The 20080-nt window shown below is 49.0% G+C and overlaps 1 protein-coding gene across 1 annotated transcript in view; it reads right to left on the minus strand.

The window, feature by feature from the left end:
* Positions 1-20080, minus strand: part of LOC308359463 (BOS complex subunit NOMO1) — a 56462-nt gene that overhangs the window by 19716 nt on the left and 16666 nt on the right. The window contains exons 11-22 of the mRNA XM_080830520.1: positions 19739-19889; positions 15177-15351; positions 13439-13580; positions 12056-12187; positions 10694-10830; positions 9114-9201; positions 7079-7142; positions 5978-6073; positions 2942-3160; positions 2767-2849; positions 1539-1698; positions 1290-1416 (exon numbers count right to left, since the gene is read on the minus strand). Coding sequence (XP_080686646.1) covers positions 1290-1416; positions 1539-1698; positions 2767-2849; positions 2942-3160; positions 5978-6073; positions 7079-7142; positions 9114-9201; positions 10694-10830; positions 12056-12187; positions 13439-13580; positions 15177-15351; positions 19739-19889 — 1574 coding nt within the window. The remainder of the gene's footprint in view (positions 1-1289; positions 1417-1538; positions 1699-2766; positions 2850-2941; positions 3161-5977; positions 6074-7078; positions 7143-9113; positions 9202-10693; positions 10831-12055; positions 12188-13438; positions 13581-15176; positions 15352-19738; positions 19890-20080) is intronic.

The raw sequence follows: 20080 nt of genomic DNA on the forward strand, positions 1-20080 counted from the left end.
GCCCACACGAGCGCATAAACACCACAGGCTAGTGTTAACTGACAGGCAAGTTCACGGCAGGGGAGAGGAGGGGAGGGCAGGCGGATCGAGCACGGGATCCCGCCACACAGCCCTGCACCCCACTGCCCCTCATCCCCGACCACTGGTTCCTACTTCCCGCACTGCCAGGCCACACACGCCTGCTGTAGTGTCCTCACGCACAGCACCCTAAAGCAGGGGGCAGCCGTCCACAGCACGCAGACCGGCCACCTACTTTTGCAACAGAAAAGGAGGGACCATCAAAGCGTCCTGAAACAGGTATATCTTTGTGCACTTATGGTTTCCTCTATTCCTAGGGGAATGGCTGGAACATCGTGCCCTCTGAATTCAAAATGACGCCACCACATTGCACACCGAAGTGACTGGAGCCACCTCCAGTTCCATGAATCATCCACGCGCAGGGCCCTACACGCGCTCCGGAAAATGGCCATTGTCTTAACCACTGCGAATCTAACCTAAAACCCAGTGATTCTCCCCTAACTTCCTTTGCATTTGGTGAAGTTGGGTGCTGCTCCTATGTTTGCTAGTCACTTGGACGACTTCTGCAAACTGCTTTTTCCTATACTTTGCTGTTCTTTTTCCTATGGGGTTTGCCATTTTCTTACGGATTTTAGCAGTTCCTGATAATCCAGGGTATTTCTTATGGCTTAACGATTCTTCCCCGTTGGAATGTCTTTTGATTTACTTTAAAATGCATCCTGCACAAGAGAATTTGAAATTTGTAAGAGAGGTCATCTGTGCTGCTTTTCCTTGAACCTCTATGCTGAAAAGAACCACACTCAAGGACCTCGAGACTGGACTCTGGACTCCACACGGCATGTTTCTTCCCAAGAATAATGGAGGGAAGAGAGAATGACATCAAATACCACTCAAGGAACATTCTATCCTTTTACACACAGCACAGTTAAGGGTGAGAGCTTGAAACACTTGCCGAAAGGTACACAAACAAGCTAAAGTCAACAGGTCTCCAAATTACACCGGGTGGAAGGAAGCCCCTGAAAAGGGAACATTCTGTATGATTCCATCTGTGTAAACTCTAGGAAACGCAAACTAACCCACAGTGACAGAGAGCAGACCAGATCAGCAGGAGGGGTGGGGGGCGGGTACAAGGAAACTCAGTGGGGTGGTAGACTGTCACTGTTTTCAAGGGTGTACTCATATGCTAAAATAATCAAATTCTAGGCTTTATGTGCAGTTTACTGTATGTCAATTATTATACCTCAATAAAACCACTTTTTAAAACGTGTTACCTCAAAGCTGACGCCGGCCAAAGCATATGCCTTAAAGTCTCCTATGGTTCCTTCCACCGCAGTCAAAACATAGCCTTCCTTCTGCGAGGACACAGTGTACTCCAGGTCGCTGTGCAGGGGCCCCACACTGGACAAAAGCAAGGAGATGCTGGGTGGCTGTGCATCACACCTGCGGGAGGCCTCACCGGCCCCAAAGAAGCCTGGGCGCTCCACCAGGTCCTAAGCAAGTACTTCTTCAGCAGGCCTTACCTATAGGCGCCTCTGTCATCAGTGAAGACTGTGATCAGGGGTGAGCTCGCCCCCTTTTCACTGATGACGATCTCGACTCCCTCCAACTCTGGATGGATCTGGCCTTCCAGAAATAAGCCGGCTTTCCCATGGATCTCAATCAGCTTTCCTGGGCAGCTTTCTAAACAGGGAAGAAACAGAAGAATGGGACCTAGCTGTCATGGGAGGGGGCATTCTGGCTGGGGGCTTCCCACTTAAAGAGGGGCCTGAAATGGAGGTATCTGAAGCTAGTTCCAAATAAGGTTGTTTAACATTTAACAGAAACCACAAGAATCGGGGAACCCATGCCTCTATCCTTGAAAGGCCTTGCTCAATGGCTGGGAATGTCAACAGATAAATCTAACAAAGACTGGGTTCTTACTACCCCTCTCTCCATTGTCACAAGGACTTTCTGGCAGGTAAGAGGCTATGCAGCTGGACCTGAGGAAGGAGCTCACCCCAAAAGGGCTGCCCGCAGGGAAGCCACACTATTCAGTACACCCTCCTTCCAAACACAGATCACGTCAACGCCCAGGACCTAATGAACCCATAACGTTAGAGGAAACGATCAGAGGGCTCCTAGGTGGCTCAGTGGGTTAAGCCTCTGCCTTCAGCTCAAGTCATGATCTCAGGGTCCTGGGATTGAGCCCCACATCGGGCTCCCTGCTTAGCAAGGAGCCTGCTTCCCTCTCCCCCTCTGCCTGCCTCTCTGCCTACTTATGATCTCTCTCTCTCTGTGTCAAATAAATAAAATCTTTAAAAAAAAAAAAAGAGTAAATGATCGGAAGCCAAAATACAAATATTCCACCAGCCATAATTCTAATTGTCTGGTCTGAAGAAAACCCTCCCTCACCCCTACCAACGAGTATAAACACCACGAAGAGTTCAGACATCTGATGGCTAATGCTCACATTTTAATAAGTGACAGCTTTGCTTTTCACCTGCCTTTTGGTGGCAAACTAAAAATGCAGGGAAAACAGCTGGTAGTCCTTCTCCAGAAAGATGGCCCAAGTTCTAACAACCAGAGTCACTTTCATTGACTAAGACCTTTCATTCACTCACTAACTTGCCAAGCAGTCACAGCTCTGTGCCAAAGGGGATTTCAGAAGCTGTACAGAGACGGTCTCATGAGAACAATGACACAGAACATGTTTTTAAATGCAGGTAAAGGAACGGCTGCAGTAACTTGGCTCCCCAAGTTGACATTTACCTCCGCTGACAGTGGCTTCCATGGAAGGCGGGTAGAAGAGCAGCTCTTTAGACGACGGTGTGACAGTGATTTTCTCTCCAGACCTACAACAATGAAAATACTTCCATGCGGCTGGTGCTGCCCTCCGTTAGGAAGGCATTCAGAACGGAGGACAGCGGAGAGAGAGTGAGCTTACCGCGCCCAGTATGAGAAGTCATAGGAGAAGGGGCCCTGGAGCTCCTCTACCATCTCCTGGACGGGGGGCTTGGTCCTCCCTTCCCCCGCATCCTCCTTGCCGTTCTTCTCCCGCTCCTGCCTGCGGCTCTCAATCTCGGCCAGCTGCTGCTCCCTCCGTAGCTCCTGCACAGACTTCAGGGGGCCCAGGACCAAGGCGGGTTCACTGTCAATGGAAGATCTGGAAGAAAGGAAGGAGCAGCCCAGAGCAGGTGGTCACTTATCCCTGCAGTTGGTGGCAATCTCACATTTCAACAAGGAGTCATCCACAAGTAAAAAAGCCAACCCCCTTGGGGCGCCTGGGTGGCTCAGTGGGTTAAAGCCTCTGCCTTCGGCTCAGGTCATGATCCCAGGGTCCTGGGATCGAGCCCCGCATCGGGCTCTCTGCTCAGCGGGGAGCCTGCTTCCTCCCCTCTCTCTCTCTGCCTGCCTCTCTGCCTACTTGTGATCTATGTCTGTCAAATAAAGAAATAAAATCTTTAAAAAAAAAAAAAAAAAAAAAAAAAAAAGCCAACCCCCTTATAAAGCCACCACAGCGGTACACTCTGGTTCTGTTTCAAACATACCAATCATTTCTTACAAAATAAAAACTGAACTTCTTTGTGATGGCAGCAGATCTAGTAGCTCTCGGCTGGGATGAAGTACTTTTGACTTGAAGAAAGTGTCAGATTTCCCGTAGGATGTGGAAGTCTTTGCACGCCACCATCTTTTTTCATTCAACCCTAACCGAGAACACTCTGCTAGAGAACCGGTAAGCTGGACAGCAGACATTCCCTGACTGTGTGGAATCCACGTTCCAGTGGGAAGAGGCAGACGGCAAACAGAAAATGTTATCAGGTAAGTACAACAGAGAAAAACAAAGCAGCATGGAAGGACAGAGTGCTGGGAACATGGGGGTGCTGTTCTTCATTGGGCTCCCTGGTGAAGGAGCACGGTGGGCAACAAAACAGCAAGTTCAAAGCCTTTGGAGCCTGGGAGGGTGCTCTCTTGGGGAGACAGCCAGAAGACAGAGAAGGCCTGGGCAGAGGGACCCAGGGAAGAATCAGAGGGGTCAGAGGGTCACAGTGGAGCAGGTGTCAGACTAGGGCTTCGCAAGCCTTGGTGTGAACCCGATTCCACTTGAGGTGGGACGGAGAGCCATTGGAGCTACAGGCAAAGGCATGACATGATCTCTACTTCAAAAGGATGAACTCTGCCTTCTGCATGGAAAACACACTGTCATGAAGCAAGAACGCAGACAGGCCAGGGAAGATGGCTGTAGCAATGATCCAGACAAGAGAGAGTGGCTCACACCAGAGTATGTAGCCAAAGTGCTGAGAAGGGACAAGATGGCAGGCATATTTCAATGTACGGCCAAGGATCTGCTCATGGACTGGTTGGGTATGGGACGCGGGAGAAAGAAGAGTCTAGGACCATCTTGAGAGATGACAAAGACTGGGTCTGTGGAGGGCAACAACCAGGAGTCCAGTGTGGGACACAGTGAGCACAAGAGCCCTGGGAGGGATCCAGGCAGCCATGTCCTGCCGGAACATGCATCTCATACAATCCCCAGCACAAGCAAATGAAAGAAAACACCCTCTGAGGTTACAAAAATGGATTCAATAAAGACTGAAAATAAGATAAGACGGGGTCATGACTGGTAAGAACATGAATTTCTAGTCCCACCAGTAATTGCTACTTTCCAAGCAGGAGAATAGCAAAAGGCACTGTTCCAGCACCAGGCACAGTTCTGGGTCTGCAAGAAACACTCCCAAGTCCATCTCCGAGACACCTGGCTCCCCTGAGCGATGTGGGGCCCCTTCAATCCACTCTCCTCAGCCAGCAGCCAAGGGCCGTCCCCGACACTCGTCCCTCTGGACCCCACTGCTCAGTGCGTTGCCACATCCTGTCAGTTCCATCTGCTCAACAGCCCTCCCGGCCGCCCACTGCCCCCCAGCCCGCTACCATGTGTCTGGCTGAACCGCCATCGGCTCCTACCGGGACTCCCGCCTCAAGGGATGTCCACCCGTGGGCTGCTTCTACCTGTTCACTCAGCAGCCAGGGGGAGCTTTTTGAAGCAAACAGCCACCCCTCTACTTAAAACACATCCTAGTGTCCCTGGGACAAAGCAAAGACCCTTAACACGGGCTGGGGCTACTGGCCTGCCTCCCCTGCGGGCGCCCCCAATCCTCACAGGGCCCAATACAAAGCCCTCATCGCAGGTGCAACCTCACAGTTCCGTGTGCAACACCCGGACAACTGTCTGTGTCCCCTGTGGCTTCTAAGTCCCACATATGCAGGGGCTGGCCCTGAACACCAAAGACTCTCCACAAACACTTTTGGCACAAGAGGACGAGTAGAAAAGGCAGTGGACAGAGAGATGGAGACACAGCTAAAAAGGTCACTTAAGGTAAGGAGGGGAAAAGTTACTCAGGTTTCCATTCCCTCTCACAAAGATAGTCACGTGGCCAAAATTCTTTCATTTCTTGAGAAAATTAGGGTGTCAGATGCACCTCGCCACACTGTAAAAATTCTCTTAAAGGTGACGTTCGCATGAACCTGACCCTCGGTGAAGGACTGCCTTTCATATACCTTCACGCTCATGATGCTTCATAAATCAGGTGCCATCTCTACTTGCCCAGCCTTCAAGAAATGGTCTCAAGAAAAACAGGCAATTTCTCTGCATTTCCTAAAACACTTGAAATACAGTGAACAAGGTAGAGAATTTTTTTCCCCCTCAGCCGAGACAGGAAGTGTAAAGGGTTCAAACAGAAATTTAAGGCACAGAAACGAGCTGTCAGAAGACTCTCCCTCAATCCACAGTTAATTCCGGAATCATAAAAGGAGAGGATCAAGGCTATGGTGAATTTACGGCTATGCCGTGTAAGAGGAAAGGCCGTCTGTATACAAACCTAGAGATAAGAAATCAAAAATAATTTCCAGAGTGTCTGCTGGAGAAGTCCCCGGGCCTCGTCCACCACCCCCCTGTGCTCAGGCCACCGCGGAGCACGAGTCTTACTTGATCGTCACAGTGACATCCATCATTTTGTCAGTGGTGATAGTTCCAAGGACATGGTGGCGAATGGCTGTCAACGTCAAGATACTGGGTGACGACCTATAAATCAAAGAGAGAAGAAAACACCAGCAACATCACCTAGTTGTTCTCAAAGGATCAGAGACACACCCTTTATGGGCAACCGTTCGGACCCTGAAATATACTACAAAGAATTGCTCTAAGTTTAGGGTGAGGTACTCCTGACGTACCTATCAGTGTTTTAAAGAATAAACTAGGGGCGCCTGGGTGGTTCGGTGGGTTGGGCCTCTGCCCTCGGCTCCGGTCATGATCTCAGGGTCCTGGGATCGAGCCCCACATTGGGCTCTCTACTCCACAGAGAGACTGCTCCCTCCTCTCTCTCTGCCTGCCTCTCTGCCTACTTGTGATCTCTCTCTGTCAAATAAATAAATAAAATCTTTAAAAAAGAAAGAAAGAAAGAAAGATAGAATGAGCTAATTTTCTGCTCCAAAACTTGACACCTCCAATTCCCAGTGAAACCCTCCGCGTTTGTAAGAAATGTAAAAACGGGAGGCTGGAGTTTGAGAAACTCCCATCAGTGAAGGCTGGAGGATTTAACCAAGAAAGTTACGCCACCTGAAAACTTCAGCCTTCTGTCCTGGGTTTACAGAAATTGCAAGGAAAGAGATCTCAACTCCATTTACTCAATAATTTATCCAAGTGTCAGGGTGCCTGGGTGGCTTAGTCGGTGAAGCGCCCGACTCTCGATTTCAGCTCAGGCCATGATCTCAGGATCATTAGATTGAGCCCAGTGTCAGGCTCCGCACTGGACATGGAGTCTGCTTAGGATTCTCTGTCTCTCCCTCTGCCCTTCCCCAAATTCTGCTCACACTCGCACTCTCTTTCTAAAAATAACAACAACAACAATTTATCTAGGTGTCTTAAAATCCTTACGTGGAAATTCTTTTTAATACCTAATTTTACCTCTCCCAGAAAAAATACAGAAAAAAATCTCCTTTTGGTTTTCAGAAATAACTGAAGGAGAGGTGCGCGCCCACTCTCCTCCAGTGGCTCACACACACCACGGACAGCGACCACCCAGCTTACGTGTCGTAGGTGTAGAAGGCTTGCTCAAACCGGTGGCAGGAGCGAGGGGTCACCTTGTACACACCTGCAGCCAGGAAATCAGAAGTCACGTTCAGAGGAGGGTGTCTATCACCCTGGGCACTTCCAGCACTGAAAATCCACAGGCAGCATCTCTCACTCGAACACACAACACACAGCAGATGTGCAGTAATGAGATCCCAGATGCCTTTCCCGCTGCCTCCGGCTGCTTCTTCACAACGACCTGGTCCATTTCCTGACCCCTCACAAGCTCAGGATTTCATTTTCCGTAACTGAATAACTCACACTAGTTTCAACTGCCCAGACCAAGCTAATAGGGACGTGCACATGGAGAATAGGAAATACGTTTCTACCATTTCTACCGCAAGTGAGACCGAGAATTTTCCACTTAACAGATCCTGTTAGAGATCCAAAAGATGACCACCTTCCTAGACTCAGCCTGACCTCCTTCCTAGAAATATTCCTAAAATGGCATGGAACAGAGGAAGGCCCAGAAATTCATGGAACGATTGCAGAGGACACTTGTGTGCCATGAACCTAGATGGGGTAACAGCTAAGTCATTTGCTGGAGGAATACAGTCAGTTTCAGGAAGATACGAAACCTCACGATTTATTCCCCCAAACGGTCACTAACCCACCTGGTGGCCATGCTTCCTACCAAAACCTGAAATGAGTTCCAAGTACCTCTGCTGTTTTCACCCCACGAAGGAAGACCCCGTGCAATTACAAGAGGAAAAAGATTTGGGTTTCTCTGTTCACCACGTTCTTTTCATCCTACAAATGTGGACAGAGCGCCAGCACCCACTCCGGGCCAGCTATCGTGCTGGGGACAGCAACACAGCTGGGAAGACTGGGTATTCTACCTCAAGAACCAAGAGAAGTCACTAAATTATTCACCAGGAAACTGCAAAATAAAACCACCACGAATGGCCACTTCATGCCCCCAGGGACAGCCAAAATCAAAAAGACCTAATGGATGTTGTGAGGATGCGGGAAAACGGGAACCCATGCACACTGCTGGTGAGGACATCAATGGGCAAACATGGCCCTGTCAGAAAACTGTTCGGCAGTTTCTTAAAAAGTGACGCATAAATCTGCCCTATGACCCAGTGGCTCCATTCCTGGGTAACTAAACCAAAAGAAATGAGAACAGATGCCCACACAGACTTGGACCCAAATGTTCATGGTAACATTATTCTTAGGAGCCAAAAACTGGGAATGTCCACCAACAGGTGAGTGGACGCACAAAACACAATCTACCCACGTGACGGAATTCAGTACCAACAAGGAACAGACCACTAATACCTGCCCCAACACGAACTTGAAAACATTATGAGGAACTTCAAAAATGTGCTACGTGAAAGGAGGCAGACCAAATACCACTGTGGTAGGATTTCACGTATATGAAATGTCCAAAAAATGCCAATCCATAGACACAGAAAATAGATTAGTGGCTGCCTGGGGCTTGGAGCAGACCGTCACTGTAAACGTGTATGCAGACTATCACCAGGTGATGAAATACTATAAACCAGATTCTGGTTATGCTCACGTAACTGGGTAGGTTTATTAAAATCCTTGAACGGATTTTTTTTTGTATGTTGTAAATGAGTGAATTTTATGGTCTAAAATGGCACCTCAGTAAAGTTTTAAAGGGAGAGAAGCCACTGAAGGATTTTAAGCAAGGTGGGAGATGATTCAACTTTTATCTTCAGAAGATCACTTTTAAGGAGAGGTCACTGGCTCATGGTATAGTATTTTTCAAGGGGAAAGGCCCCAGCTGCCTCTACCCAACTCAAATCCTGGAGACCAGGAATGCTCTCCAGACCCTGGCTCTAATTCTGAGTCGAAATACCACTTCCTCCAGAGGAAAGAGACAGAAAAACCAGGGTACACTAACCACAACCGAAATTGATAGTCTGATGCAAACAGAACCCAGGGAGGAAAAAAAGGCCTTTATCACAATCCTCGGTGCCTTTCCATTCTCCAACTCAGAGCCCATCAATCCTTCCAGACTCACCAGGCTTGGACAGGCAGAATCGGTTGACTCCTTTGGAGAGGTTATAAATCCCCACGTTCTCAGGTCCATTTCCATCCTGATAAAATTCCTAAGAGACCAAAGCCAATACAATGACTTACTAGGGGAGATGAAGACACTAAGATGATTAATAATATTTCTGTTTCTGAACCAGTCATGTGTTTTACCCATTAATCATTTGAGCAGTTGAGTGCCACAGGAAAATTAAAAACCTTCAAAAACTTCCCACAAAAACATGCTCTTTTTCATTCAATCAACTAATATTTATTGAGCACCTGCTATGGGACAAGCCCGGGGCTGGGCCTTGGTGGCTGACGTGGCTCCTGCTCTCAGAGGGCTTATATTCTAATACAGGAAGACAGAAAATCAATGTGGTCAACAAATAAATGAGATTTCAGGAATAGAGCGGTGGGCAAAAACAGCCAGGGAAGCAGGCTAGAGCAGGAGTGTGGCAGGGGCATCTCGCCTGACTGGGCTCAGGGCAGGACCTCTCCTGAGCAGGCAGCATTCGGCCTGTAGCCTGAATGATGACAGAAAACCAACCACACGCACTGCTGGAGAAGATGCAGCAATCCAGGCAAAGGGAAGTGCATGTGCAAAGGCCCAGAGAAGGAATGAGCCCAGTTGGAGGTGGAGAGAAGGCTGGCGTGCCAGAGACCAGGCAGCAAGGTGGAGAGAGAGGTAGGGGGTTGGGGGTAAGGGAAGGGCCTTGCTGGCCACTGTTATGGAATGTGGATCTCGTCTGAAGGGAAACAGACACCCGCTGAAGAGCTGAAGGACAAACAACTTCCTAAATGTCTACCACTTATTCTCAGTTGGGCACCAACGAACCCATTGCCTGCAGCCACACTGCTTGGGGAACACCCGTTGTGAAGCAGGTAGGGCAGTCACCTGGCACTGGAAACACATGCTCTCATCGCTCCAAGGGTCTAACATGAGCTATGGCTTAACTGCCACTTGCCTCAGTTTCTCCATCGGAATCTGACAATGACGTCTGCCATTGCCAGAAGCCAAAAAGTTCTAGAGAACTCATGAATGGACCTAGAGAGGCCTACACACCTGTTCTCTTCCCTGAAACCCAGGGGGCACAATGACTGTCAGGGAGACTCTATCACCAAGACAGTAAAATCCAAGCCACTCTGTCCTTTGTCCCAGAATAAATATACCAGAGAAACTGACTCGGCAGGACCTACCAAAAATAATAGCAGAATACACCAAGGAAACCAAACACAGAAGAGATTTACTTAAACTTCACTAAAACCCCAAGAAGTGGGTATTATGATCCCAGGGGTACCAAAAAACCAATGTGCTCCACACTACAGCTGTCCCAAATCACTCATTAAAGTTAGAATTTCATTTGGGGCCAGGACAAGGAAATCTCCCAAACAAAGGCATCCTTCCTCTAAGGGGTTTCAAAAGCTCACTGGCTATGCTCTCCTGAATAGGGGGTGGGGGGGCGGGGGACAGAAAAGGCCATTTGACTTAACGATGGTTATAATCTCCTTTGCATGCTAGTACCTTCCCACTTTCCAAACAAGAGAACCCTCAGGAGGCAGGCATACCAGAGTGATTGCGTGAGAAAGGGAACATCGCAGCATGTAGCCCGTCTGCCTAAACTCAATCGTTGACACGTCATCTTCTAGAACTTCCACCTCCAGACTCTTGTTTTTCCAGCACCAATCTTCATGCATGATGCTTACTGGAAAAGCCACAACACAGACACACATGGGCACAGAGCACATCACCTCCCTGAGTAAAAATTACAGTGATTTGATTTTTTAAAATGTGTACGTGCATGTACATGCACACACACACACACACACCCCATATAACTAGTAATGGTTAGAAAAAAATAAGAACTAAAGAGAAAAATGGAAATAGTGGTCATTAACATCGGTAAGAAAGAAATTTGATGGTGGCTAAAGAGCACACTCACAAATAAAGGTATTTACAGGGCAGTAAACATTTCCTGTAAAGGGCCAGAAAGTATATATTTTCAACTCTGCAAATATTCAACTCTGCCTTCACAGCATATAAGCAACTATAGATAATACATTAGCAAATGAGTGTCGCTGTATTTGAATAAAACTTTATTTATAAAAACACGCAGTTGGGCCCCCTGCCCTGGTATGCCAACACCAGACAGAACAGTAAATATAATTTCCCAGATAAAACAGCCTACTTTAGGGGTGCCTGGGTGGCTCAGTGGGTTAAAGCCGCTGCCTTCGGCTCAGGTCATGATCCCAGCGTCCTGGGATCGAGCCCCACATCGGGCTCTCTGCTCAGCAGGGAGCCTGCTTCCTCCCTTCTCTCTCTGCCTGCCTCTCTGCCTACTTGTGATCTGTCTGTCAAATAAATAAATAAAATCTTTAAAAAAAAAAAAACAAAAACAGCCTACTTTATAAGCTATTCACTGCCAGTGGCTCCAAAATGAGCTTCAAGAAAGCAGAAATACAGCCCATGGATGACTTCTTGAGAGCAGCAGGAAAGAGAAGCAATGCTGGCCGGCACCTACTGCTTCCCAGGCACTATACACACTCTATTTCACTTTGTTCTGCGCTCTACAGAAAGTCGTAACACTCCTATTTTAGAAGGCGAAACTGAGTCTCAGGGAGATCACACAGCTGCTAAGTGGTAGGACACCAGTGTCACTCTTTCATGCACTTGGAAATAAAATGGCATGAATGAGGGCACCCTTCCCAAACAGAAGACACGCGTGGGTTGTCCTGACAAGGTGGCAGTGAGGGCAGGGAACAGCAATTCTTGCCTTACCACCCACTGCTAAATAACACACATTCAAGGTCAAGGGGTGAGGAAGACAAATAAAGGTATGCAGCTGGGATGCAAATTGAGAGCTGGGTTTCGGAAAGTTTTGAAAGACAAGAAGTACATGAGGGCCACGAGATGCCACCTTTGGGTCTTACTTTTGTATTTTCCGGGCAGCACGTTGTCAAAGGTGAACGTCATTGAGTTGACCTTGCCAGAGAGCTGGAGGCTCCGCTTCTCGCCCTGGCGGCTGAGGGACTGCAGCGTCACCAGCAGGTCACCACAGGTGTCTGCAGAACAGAGACAGGAGCACCTCAGGCAGCTGCCCTCACCAGCTATAGCCCAGTTTTGAACCTTCCACCTCTGGGTGTGGCTGGCCACCGCTTATGTCCCAAAGGGCAGCGACAGCAGGCTTCCTTTCCCGCCAACATGCACCTGCTCAGCCCTAAGACGCCTCCCCCTATGCAGGTCATCAGTACCCAACAATGGAGCCACCAACACTGAAAGCCACCCCATCATTTATTGAAAACCCCTGTGCGAGCACAGAAGACAGGAGAGGCAAAACAATATTACAGAGCCATCTGCGATGTCAGATGGATGGTGAAATGAGGGAAGCAGTATTTATGGAGCACCAGAAGCCACGGGACGTCTGGGTGGCTCAGTGGGTTAAAGCCTCTGCCTTTGGCTCTGCTCATGATCCCCGGGTCCTGGGATTGAGCCCCGCATCAGGCTCTCTGCTTACAGGGGAGCCTGCTTCCCCCTCTCTCTCTGCCTGCCTCTCTGCCTACTTGTGATCTCTCTCTGTCAAATAAATAAATAAAATCTTTAAAAAAAGAAGAAGAAGAAGCCGGAGAAAAAGAGAGAAAGAAGACAGAACATCACTGAAAGCCCACTTCATTCCAGGCACAGAACTGGGCCCTCTGTCATCGTAGGAATATTACTCATAAGAGAAAAGATTTATATGGCTCTCGCTATGTCCCAGGTCCTCCTCACACATGCCATACAGACACTAATTCCTTCGCTCCTCACAACCACCCTGCAAGGCAGGTACTATCACTGCTCTTGTGTAGTACAGATGAGAGACTCCAAGCACAGAGAGGTTAAGTAACTTGCTCCAAGTCACACAGCGAGGGAATAAGACCATGCAGTCTGATTTCAGACTCTTATGTTCTTAATATCCGTGCCACACTGCCTGACGTGGCTATATTAAAGCCTCTCGAAGACCCTCTGAGAGCTGTAGTATTCCCATTCTACAGAAAAAAAAAAAAAAACTGAGGCTGAGCTTACTGTCTCACAGCTGGGAAGTGACAGAGCTGGGAAAAAACCCATGTGTTCTCTTAGGAGCCAAAGCAAAGATACTTCAAGGGAAACATTTCCAGTGACTCGCTGTGTGGCACTTACTCAAAGAACCGCACTCAAAACGGACTTGAAAACCATTTCCAGGTGTGGTTTTGGCATTCACCTTGAACACTGCCCAAGAGGGAAAAACTCACCAAAATCCCTCCAAAACTATCTGTTCTCAGTTTTAACTGACATCTTACCCAAACAAGAGACTTTCCCAGAAACGGATGCCAAGAACTGCACAAAGGCCACGTCCATCACGGGCCTATCGGTCACAGCAAGAGGGAACGTCTGGGGCTTCAAGGTCAGCCCTGCTCTGGTCTCCGCCTCAGGAACCATCACCTGCAGGGACACACAGTATAACATCAGTGTCTGTGTCAAGGCTGCGGCTCCCCGCACCTACAGTGCACCGGAACGTTCACCCAGGCCCAAGGCTAAGTACTTAGAGGACAGACAGAGGTTCACTTCTAGGCCTAGTCTTATAATCACAACAAATTCTCAAAACGGGCCATGGGAAGGAAATGTGTTTCTACTCAGATACAAAAGAACTAGGCTTCAGCCCCACCACCAAGAGCACGAAAGTCTATCTGGCATAACCTCACAGACACACAGGGCTATCATCAGTCATCTGTACACTGGGTGCAAACCACACTAAGACCCAGAACCTTCTCCTGGCTTGAGATCACTCGTGACACAAGCTTTGAACCTGCCAACGCTACGTGGATGTCCCCCTAGAAGAATTAAGCCACTTTCTTCTTTTTCTTCTATGTCTTTCCTTAGGCTAAGAAGAGGGACTGGGGAAGTGGGCAGAGGTCACCTACGCCCTCCCTAATGAAGATTACACCCCAAAGTTGCCCTTCCCTGGAAAAAACCCTCATGCTTCGAAAGGACTTCCAAAGGCTTATCAAAGGTCAACTTCACAAGAGCTGGCTGCCTGGTAAAGGAGCAAAGAACAGATAGTGCCGTATTCGGCGGAAACAGGGAAACCACTCTCCTCGTACGCCATCTGCTCACGGGGGGTTCTCACTTGCCCTAGAGGACAGCACCATCTCAGGGGGGACCCTTTCCAGCCCTCTCCGTCCCCATCACCTGCCCTTTGTCAGGGAGGAAGAGCAGCAGCTGACCGGACAGACACGAGACTGAGCTCCACTGAGACACAGTCTACCCTGCGGGCAGGGCCATGGCCCGGAGGCACCATGGGCTGACTATCTGACTATCTGGCTATCTTCTCTCTTGCCTGCCACCCACACCTGTGCTCCGGCCTTCACCCTCATGGCGAGCCCACCTGCCTCAATGGAGAAGTCGGATGGTGGCAGACCAGCCATCCTCAATTCAGGGTGAGGCGAAGAAACACACCAGCTCTATTCCGGCTTTGGGCACCAGAAGCCATGCGCTGTGGATGTGCCACTAATAAATGGTTCACCTGGGGACTTAGGGAAATTCTACAGTTGCCAAAAGCCTGAGAAGGTGGAGGAGGGATTGGCAGGCTAGAGCTAACTCCCAATAAACATCAGGACTGGAAAAAAGGGAGGCCTGTGTATCCTTTCCAGACTGGGTGCTCGTCTGCTCTAAGGTGACGTGCAGGAATGTGAAGACCTCAAACTAAGAAACTGGGACTAGACGGACACGTGGGTGGCTCAATGGGTTAAGCTTCTGCCTTCAGCTCAGGTCATAATCTCAGGGTCCCGGGATTGAGCCCGCATCAGGCTCTCTGTTCAGCAGGAAGCCTTCTCCCCGCCCCCCCCCCCCCCCGCCTCTCTGCCTACTTGTGATCTCTCCCTCTCTGTCAAATAAATAAATAAAATCTTTAAAAAAAAAAAAAAAGAAAGAAACTGGAACTAGAAATGCTCCCTCTGTCACTCCAATCTGGCTAATAATAGTCCTTTAAAAATCACTTTTTCCCCCCCAATGTCTTAAACAGAATAAAACCCATCATACCTGGACTTTGTAGGCCCCTGGTTTTGCTTTAAAACAAAATGATCCATGAGCATCCGTCTCCACGGTGACCAAAGACTTGTCCTTGTCTTGAGACGACAGGACAACTTTGTATTTACTCATCTGCTTGACGGTGTCAGGGAAGCGAATGATTGATATCTGGCCACAGACGCTGAACCTGCAACGAGGGGACCATTCATTCCAGTATGAGAACTCAATTATCACAGGAAAGGCACTTACTAGCCCGAACGAAGCATCCCTCTTCCTGCCTGGCTCCTGGGGACTAGTTTAACCCTAATGAAGAGGCAGAAAAGTAGCGCAAATGACTCCAGCTTCAGAAAGCAAGCTCTGCAAGGAAGATTGAGCCTCTCTCTGTGTAAGGGACAAGGCACAGAGGAGGCCCACGGCCAGGTGGTTTGTGGGTTGTGGGTGACATCCGGTGTTATCCGTGGCTGCGAAAGCAATTTCCAGAAAACCTGTCAATGATAACAATGCTCCAGGTAAACTGGATCGTTGCTGCGGCTGCCTCGGGCTGAGCATGTCAGCAGCCTCAAAACCTGGGCCCTACCCAGGGGAAACAGGGCAGGGGCATCCAAGACGCCTTCCTCGTCTAGGATTATGTATAATTTGTGAACAAGAGCTATCAGGGCAATGGGAACAGAACAGGTCATTAAGTTTAAAATAATTCCAAAGCCAGAACTGAACTCCTTACAAGTGAGGAGGCACAGAAGCGACCTATGACTGAGAGGCCCCATTCAGGTAACAACTCGGACACGTGGCCCTCGATGAGGAGTGCACGCTGCCACCAAAGGCTCGTGGAACAGCACGTAACAGGCAAGTCCCCAAGCTGGGAAAGACCAACAGAGACCGTCAGCCTCAAGGGACGATCTCCACTCTGGAGCTGCTCACGTGTTGTAGTGTAAAAAGAAACCACGGCTGGAGGCCACGCCTGTATCCTCAGCTGGTGAAAGGTTCTATTTTCTAATCTTCAAGATCGTTTGGGATAAAAATCTGTTGCTTCTTGTGATGGAAAGATAAGGAAAGGCGGCTTCAATGCGGGATAATTAGAGGCTACCCTCGATGCCGGAACTCCCACCCTGCTGCAAATAAGGGGCGGAAAACAATAAAGGGGTGGGAGACTGTGCGTGTGAAATCTGAGAATGAGGACAAGCCAGTCACCTCGCTAGAGTGCAGTGACCAGCCCGCCACATGAGCTCACAGTCCTGAGCAGGGGGTAAGGAATGAAGGCCCATGTGCTCGGTCCAGCCAGCCACCTGTTTCTGTAGGACCATGGGCTAGGAATGCTGTTCCCACTTTTACCTCCAACATTTTGGGCAGGGGGGAGGCGGGCGTGGGAAGAGGAAAAGGGAGAGAGACTCCTCGCTCAGTAAGAAGCCTGACTCAGGGCTCGATCTCACGACCCTGAGATCACGACCTCGGCAGACATCCCGAGTCAGATGCCCAACTGACTGAGCCACCCAGGTGCCCCTACTTCCATATTTCTGTAGGGTTAAGAGAGGGCAGAAAATCAAAAGAATAATAATATAATATAATAATAATATACAATATTATTATATTTTATATTACATATCATATAATATATATTATTATTATATAATAATAATATCCTGACACAAAAATCATATGAAAATCACATTTCAAGGTTCTAAATAAAGATTAATGGGAACACAGCCATGCCTGTCCACGTACAAACTGGCTATACTGGGTTTGGTCATAGAGGCTGCATGGCCTGTCTGAAGCCTGTGGTATTTACTCTCGGGCCCTCTACAGAGAAAGTGTGCAGGCCTGTACTATAGATTTGAAGGCACACATCTTGGTTCTCACTTTCCTCTTCTAGGCACTCCTTCTGTCAAAGGCCAGAAAGGGAATGCTAAGGAGTTATTCTTCAGGACTTTTCATATTCTCTCAATTTGTGTACATGTCACAGGGAGTGTCATCTTGTTTGTTCCAAGCTGAACCTCTCTGCTTCTCTAATATTTTAACAATCTGCCCTGTTTGAGCTCATACTCTCAAAGAGAAGTGTCCAGTTACCCCAACCTCGAATGTATGCTGGTTTTAGTTTAAAAAATAAACTGAAAAGCTGGTAGGACAGTGTTTTTTATGCTGAATCCCTTAAGTGATTTGTGTCAACAAATTCCTTCATCGGGGTTTAATACATTTATGGATAGGATTCATAATTCTGGTGCATTGCAAGATTACTCTCTTTTCATAATCATTTGGACAGAAGTCAAAGCATTTCCTTCTCAGATAAATTGGGATTTTTTTTTTTTAGGTAAGAAATATGAACGAACTAAAAGGCAAATGTGCTATGTTGGCCCAAAACGGAAACGAATTTTCTCAAAGATGCTCGACGAGTATTGTTCTTCTTTCTTTGACCCAAATATTCCACTTCAAGGAAAAAAATGAACACACACAGTTCCCCATGTCCACGAACAGCACCTCCTCCACATACACAGTTACTCAAATAAGAAATCTGGGACCCCAGCAGCACAGGGCCTACTGACTCCCTCCCCACGTCACCTGCTAAATGCATCTACTTCTCCCACCCACCCCTGCTGCACCCTGGTCCCACCACCACTACGTCTCTTCCAGACAACTGTCACAACCTTCCCTCGAGTCCTTCCACTCATGCCCTGGCCCCCCTGCAATCTCTTCCCCACACAGCAGCCACGGGAGGAAAAAAAAATTGTTGTTTTGAAAATGTCCTGATGCCTATCGCTCATTTGCTTCCATTCCATTTGGAGGGGAAAGGCCACCTCCACAACCCGACTGCAGGTTCTCCGACCTCACCAGCTGCTCCAGCCACATTGGCTGCCTTCCAGAAAGCACCTCTCCTTCCCCTTGAGGCCTTGGAACATGCCGTTCCTGCTGCCTGGGAAATGCCTCACTTAGCTAACTATGAGTCCCTTTGGCTCAGAGACCCAGTGAGGGTCCTCCCAGGGCCCCGGCCCTCTTCCCTGCACACTTACCAGAATTCACCATCACGAGTTACTCAGCCCAAGTCTGCCTCCCCAGGAAGACAAAAGCCCCGTCTCTGTCATGCTAGTTGGGTTCACTGCTACACACCTATCCTCTGTCACGGTGCCTCACCCCGAGGAGTTGCTCAAAAAGATTTACGAAGGAAAAGGAGGCAGGGAGTAAATCCAAAATGGTTTTCTGAGTCCCATCACAACAGAGACAAAGTACTGGGTTCCACCAGCGTACTTCCTAATCACCCAGTTGTCGCAGAATCCTTGACCTCGACCCCCACCTGTCTATAGAAAACGTCACCAATGCCTCCTCAATAACCAAGCCTACAGTATGCTTTCAGGACTCCGCTCCTGGACCTCCCTGACAATCAGGCACAACCTTGTACCTAAAACCCACTGCCTGGATCCGCCCAAGGCCAGCCCTCAAACCCCGGCATTTTCCGCCTGCTGTTCTAATTCTACCTGATGACACCTCTAAGGTTCCCGCTGCCGGCAGCCCCAGCTCAATCTGTCCAGGCATTTGTCGAAGAGCGCCACCTAGTGGTCCTCCCGAACCCTCGGCTCCTCTCCCGGCTTGCAGCTGGGGCTCCGCAGCCACCCTGCTTCTCCAACTGGGAATCCCTAAATACTTCTCCAACCCGCCCCTGATTTCCCTATCAGGCAAGCCCTCAACAAGTCTGTCTTCATGCCCCTTGCGTCCCAGTCTTGTCCCCTTCGGAGTCATCCCCCGCCACTGCTGCCAGGGAGCCTCTCTGCAAATAAAAATCTAACCATGTCACCTCCACGCTCAAAATGGATCACTGGCTCCCTGACTCCTGGGGGAGAAAGCCCCATTCTTCCAATGGGGTGTGGGAAAAGACCCTCTGAGACCTAGTCCTCCAGCCCCGTCACATTCCTTGGCCTGCCCCACGACAGAGTCCTATGCCGCTGTCCACAGACACCACACTGCTCTAGGTTGTGTGCCTTTGCTCACGCTGCCTCTCCCCAGGAAGGCCCCACCCCGCTCCATTCAAGTTAGAGTTCAGTGAGCACCCGGGGCCGTCTGGGAGAGAGATGGCGGCAAGCCCATGCTGTAGAGTACGTAACACGCAGCAGCGAGAAGGAGGTGAGATCCAGCAATAAGGCCTGGGTTCTCTGCACCACACGGTACCAAAACTACATAAACTCAACCACCGGATGTCCCCTCCTGTCCTCACAGTAAGTGGAGAAAGCAGGAAGAGCTGTCGCAATGACCAGACAACAACTCACGACAAACTTTCTCTCAAGCAACTATACTATCCGCAAAAGTCAAGAGTTAAGACACGGAAGGTCTTACCGATGGGAGGTCAGACAAGAGCTCTTCTTCTAACTTAGACCCCTGTTAACTTTGAAGCAAGACCATGTTCCCTAAGCAGCCACATGTACCTTCCATTTCTAAGACTTGGCAACCATCTTTCTCAGGGGGCCAGCCTGACTTTCTCACAGGTGTCTAAAAGCTGATGCGGATCCTCAGCAGAAAGACACAGTCCGACTGAAGGTAATTTTCTCCCCCAGCGTCCACCCTGGCACCTCCACACCCGGACACGATCCCCTCACCCTGTCGCAATGATGTCAGCCAGCTGCGGCGTGTTCGGTGCGATTTTGATGGTGACAGTTTCAAAGTAGAGGTGTTCTTTCTGAGCGTGGATGGTGTATGTCCCAGTCGTGATGTTCTCCAGGCGGAAAGAGCCGTCGGCTTTTGTTTTGACTGTAAAACGGAGAAAGGCAAACGGAAGATGAGCCAAACACAACTGTGCAACCCCTCCATCTACACAAGAATACTTGAGACAAAAAGCCAGCATATTTTCAGTCATGAAGACTGTTTCCTTCTGGGCACCTGGGTGGCTCAGTTGGTTAGGCGACTGCCTTCAGCTCAGGTCATGATCCCACAGTCCTGGG

This window comes from Martes martes (genome assembly GCF_963455335.1).
Source record: "Martes martes genome assembly, chromosome: 18".
Lineage (NCBI taxonomy): Eukaryota > Metazoa > Chordata > Mammalia > Carnivora > Mustelidae > Martes > Martes martes.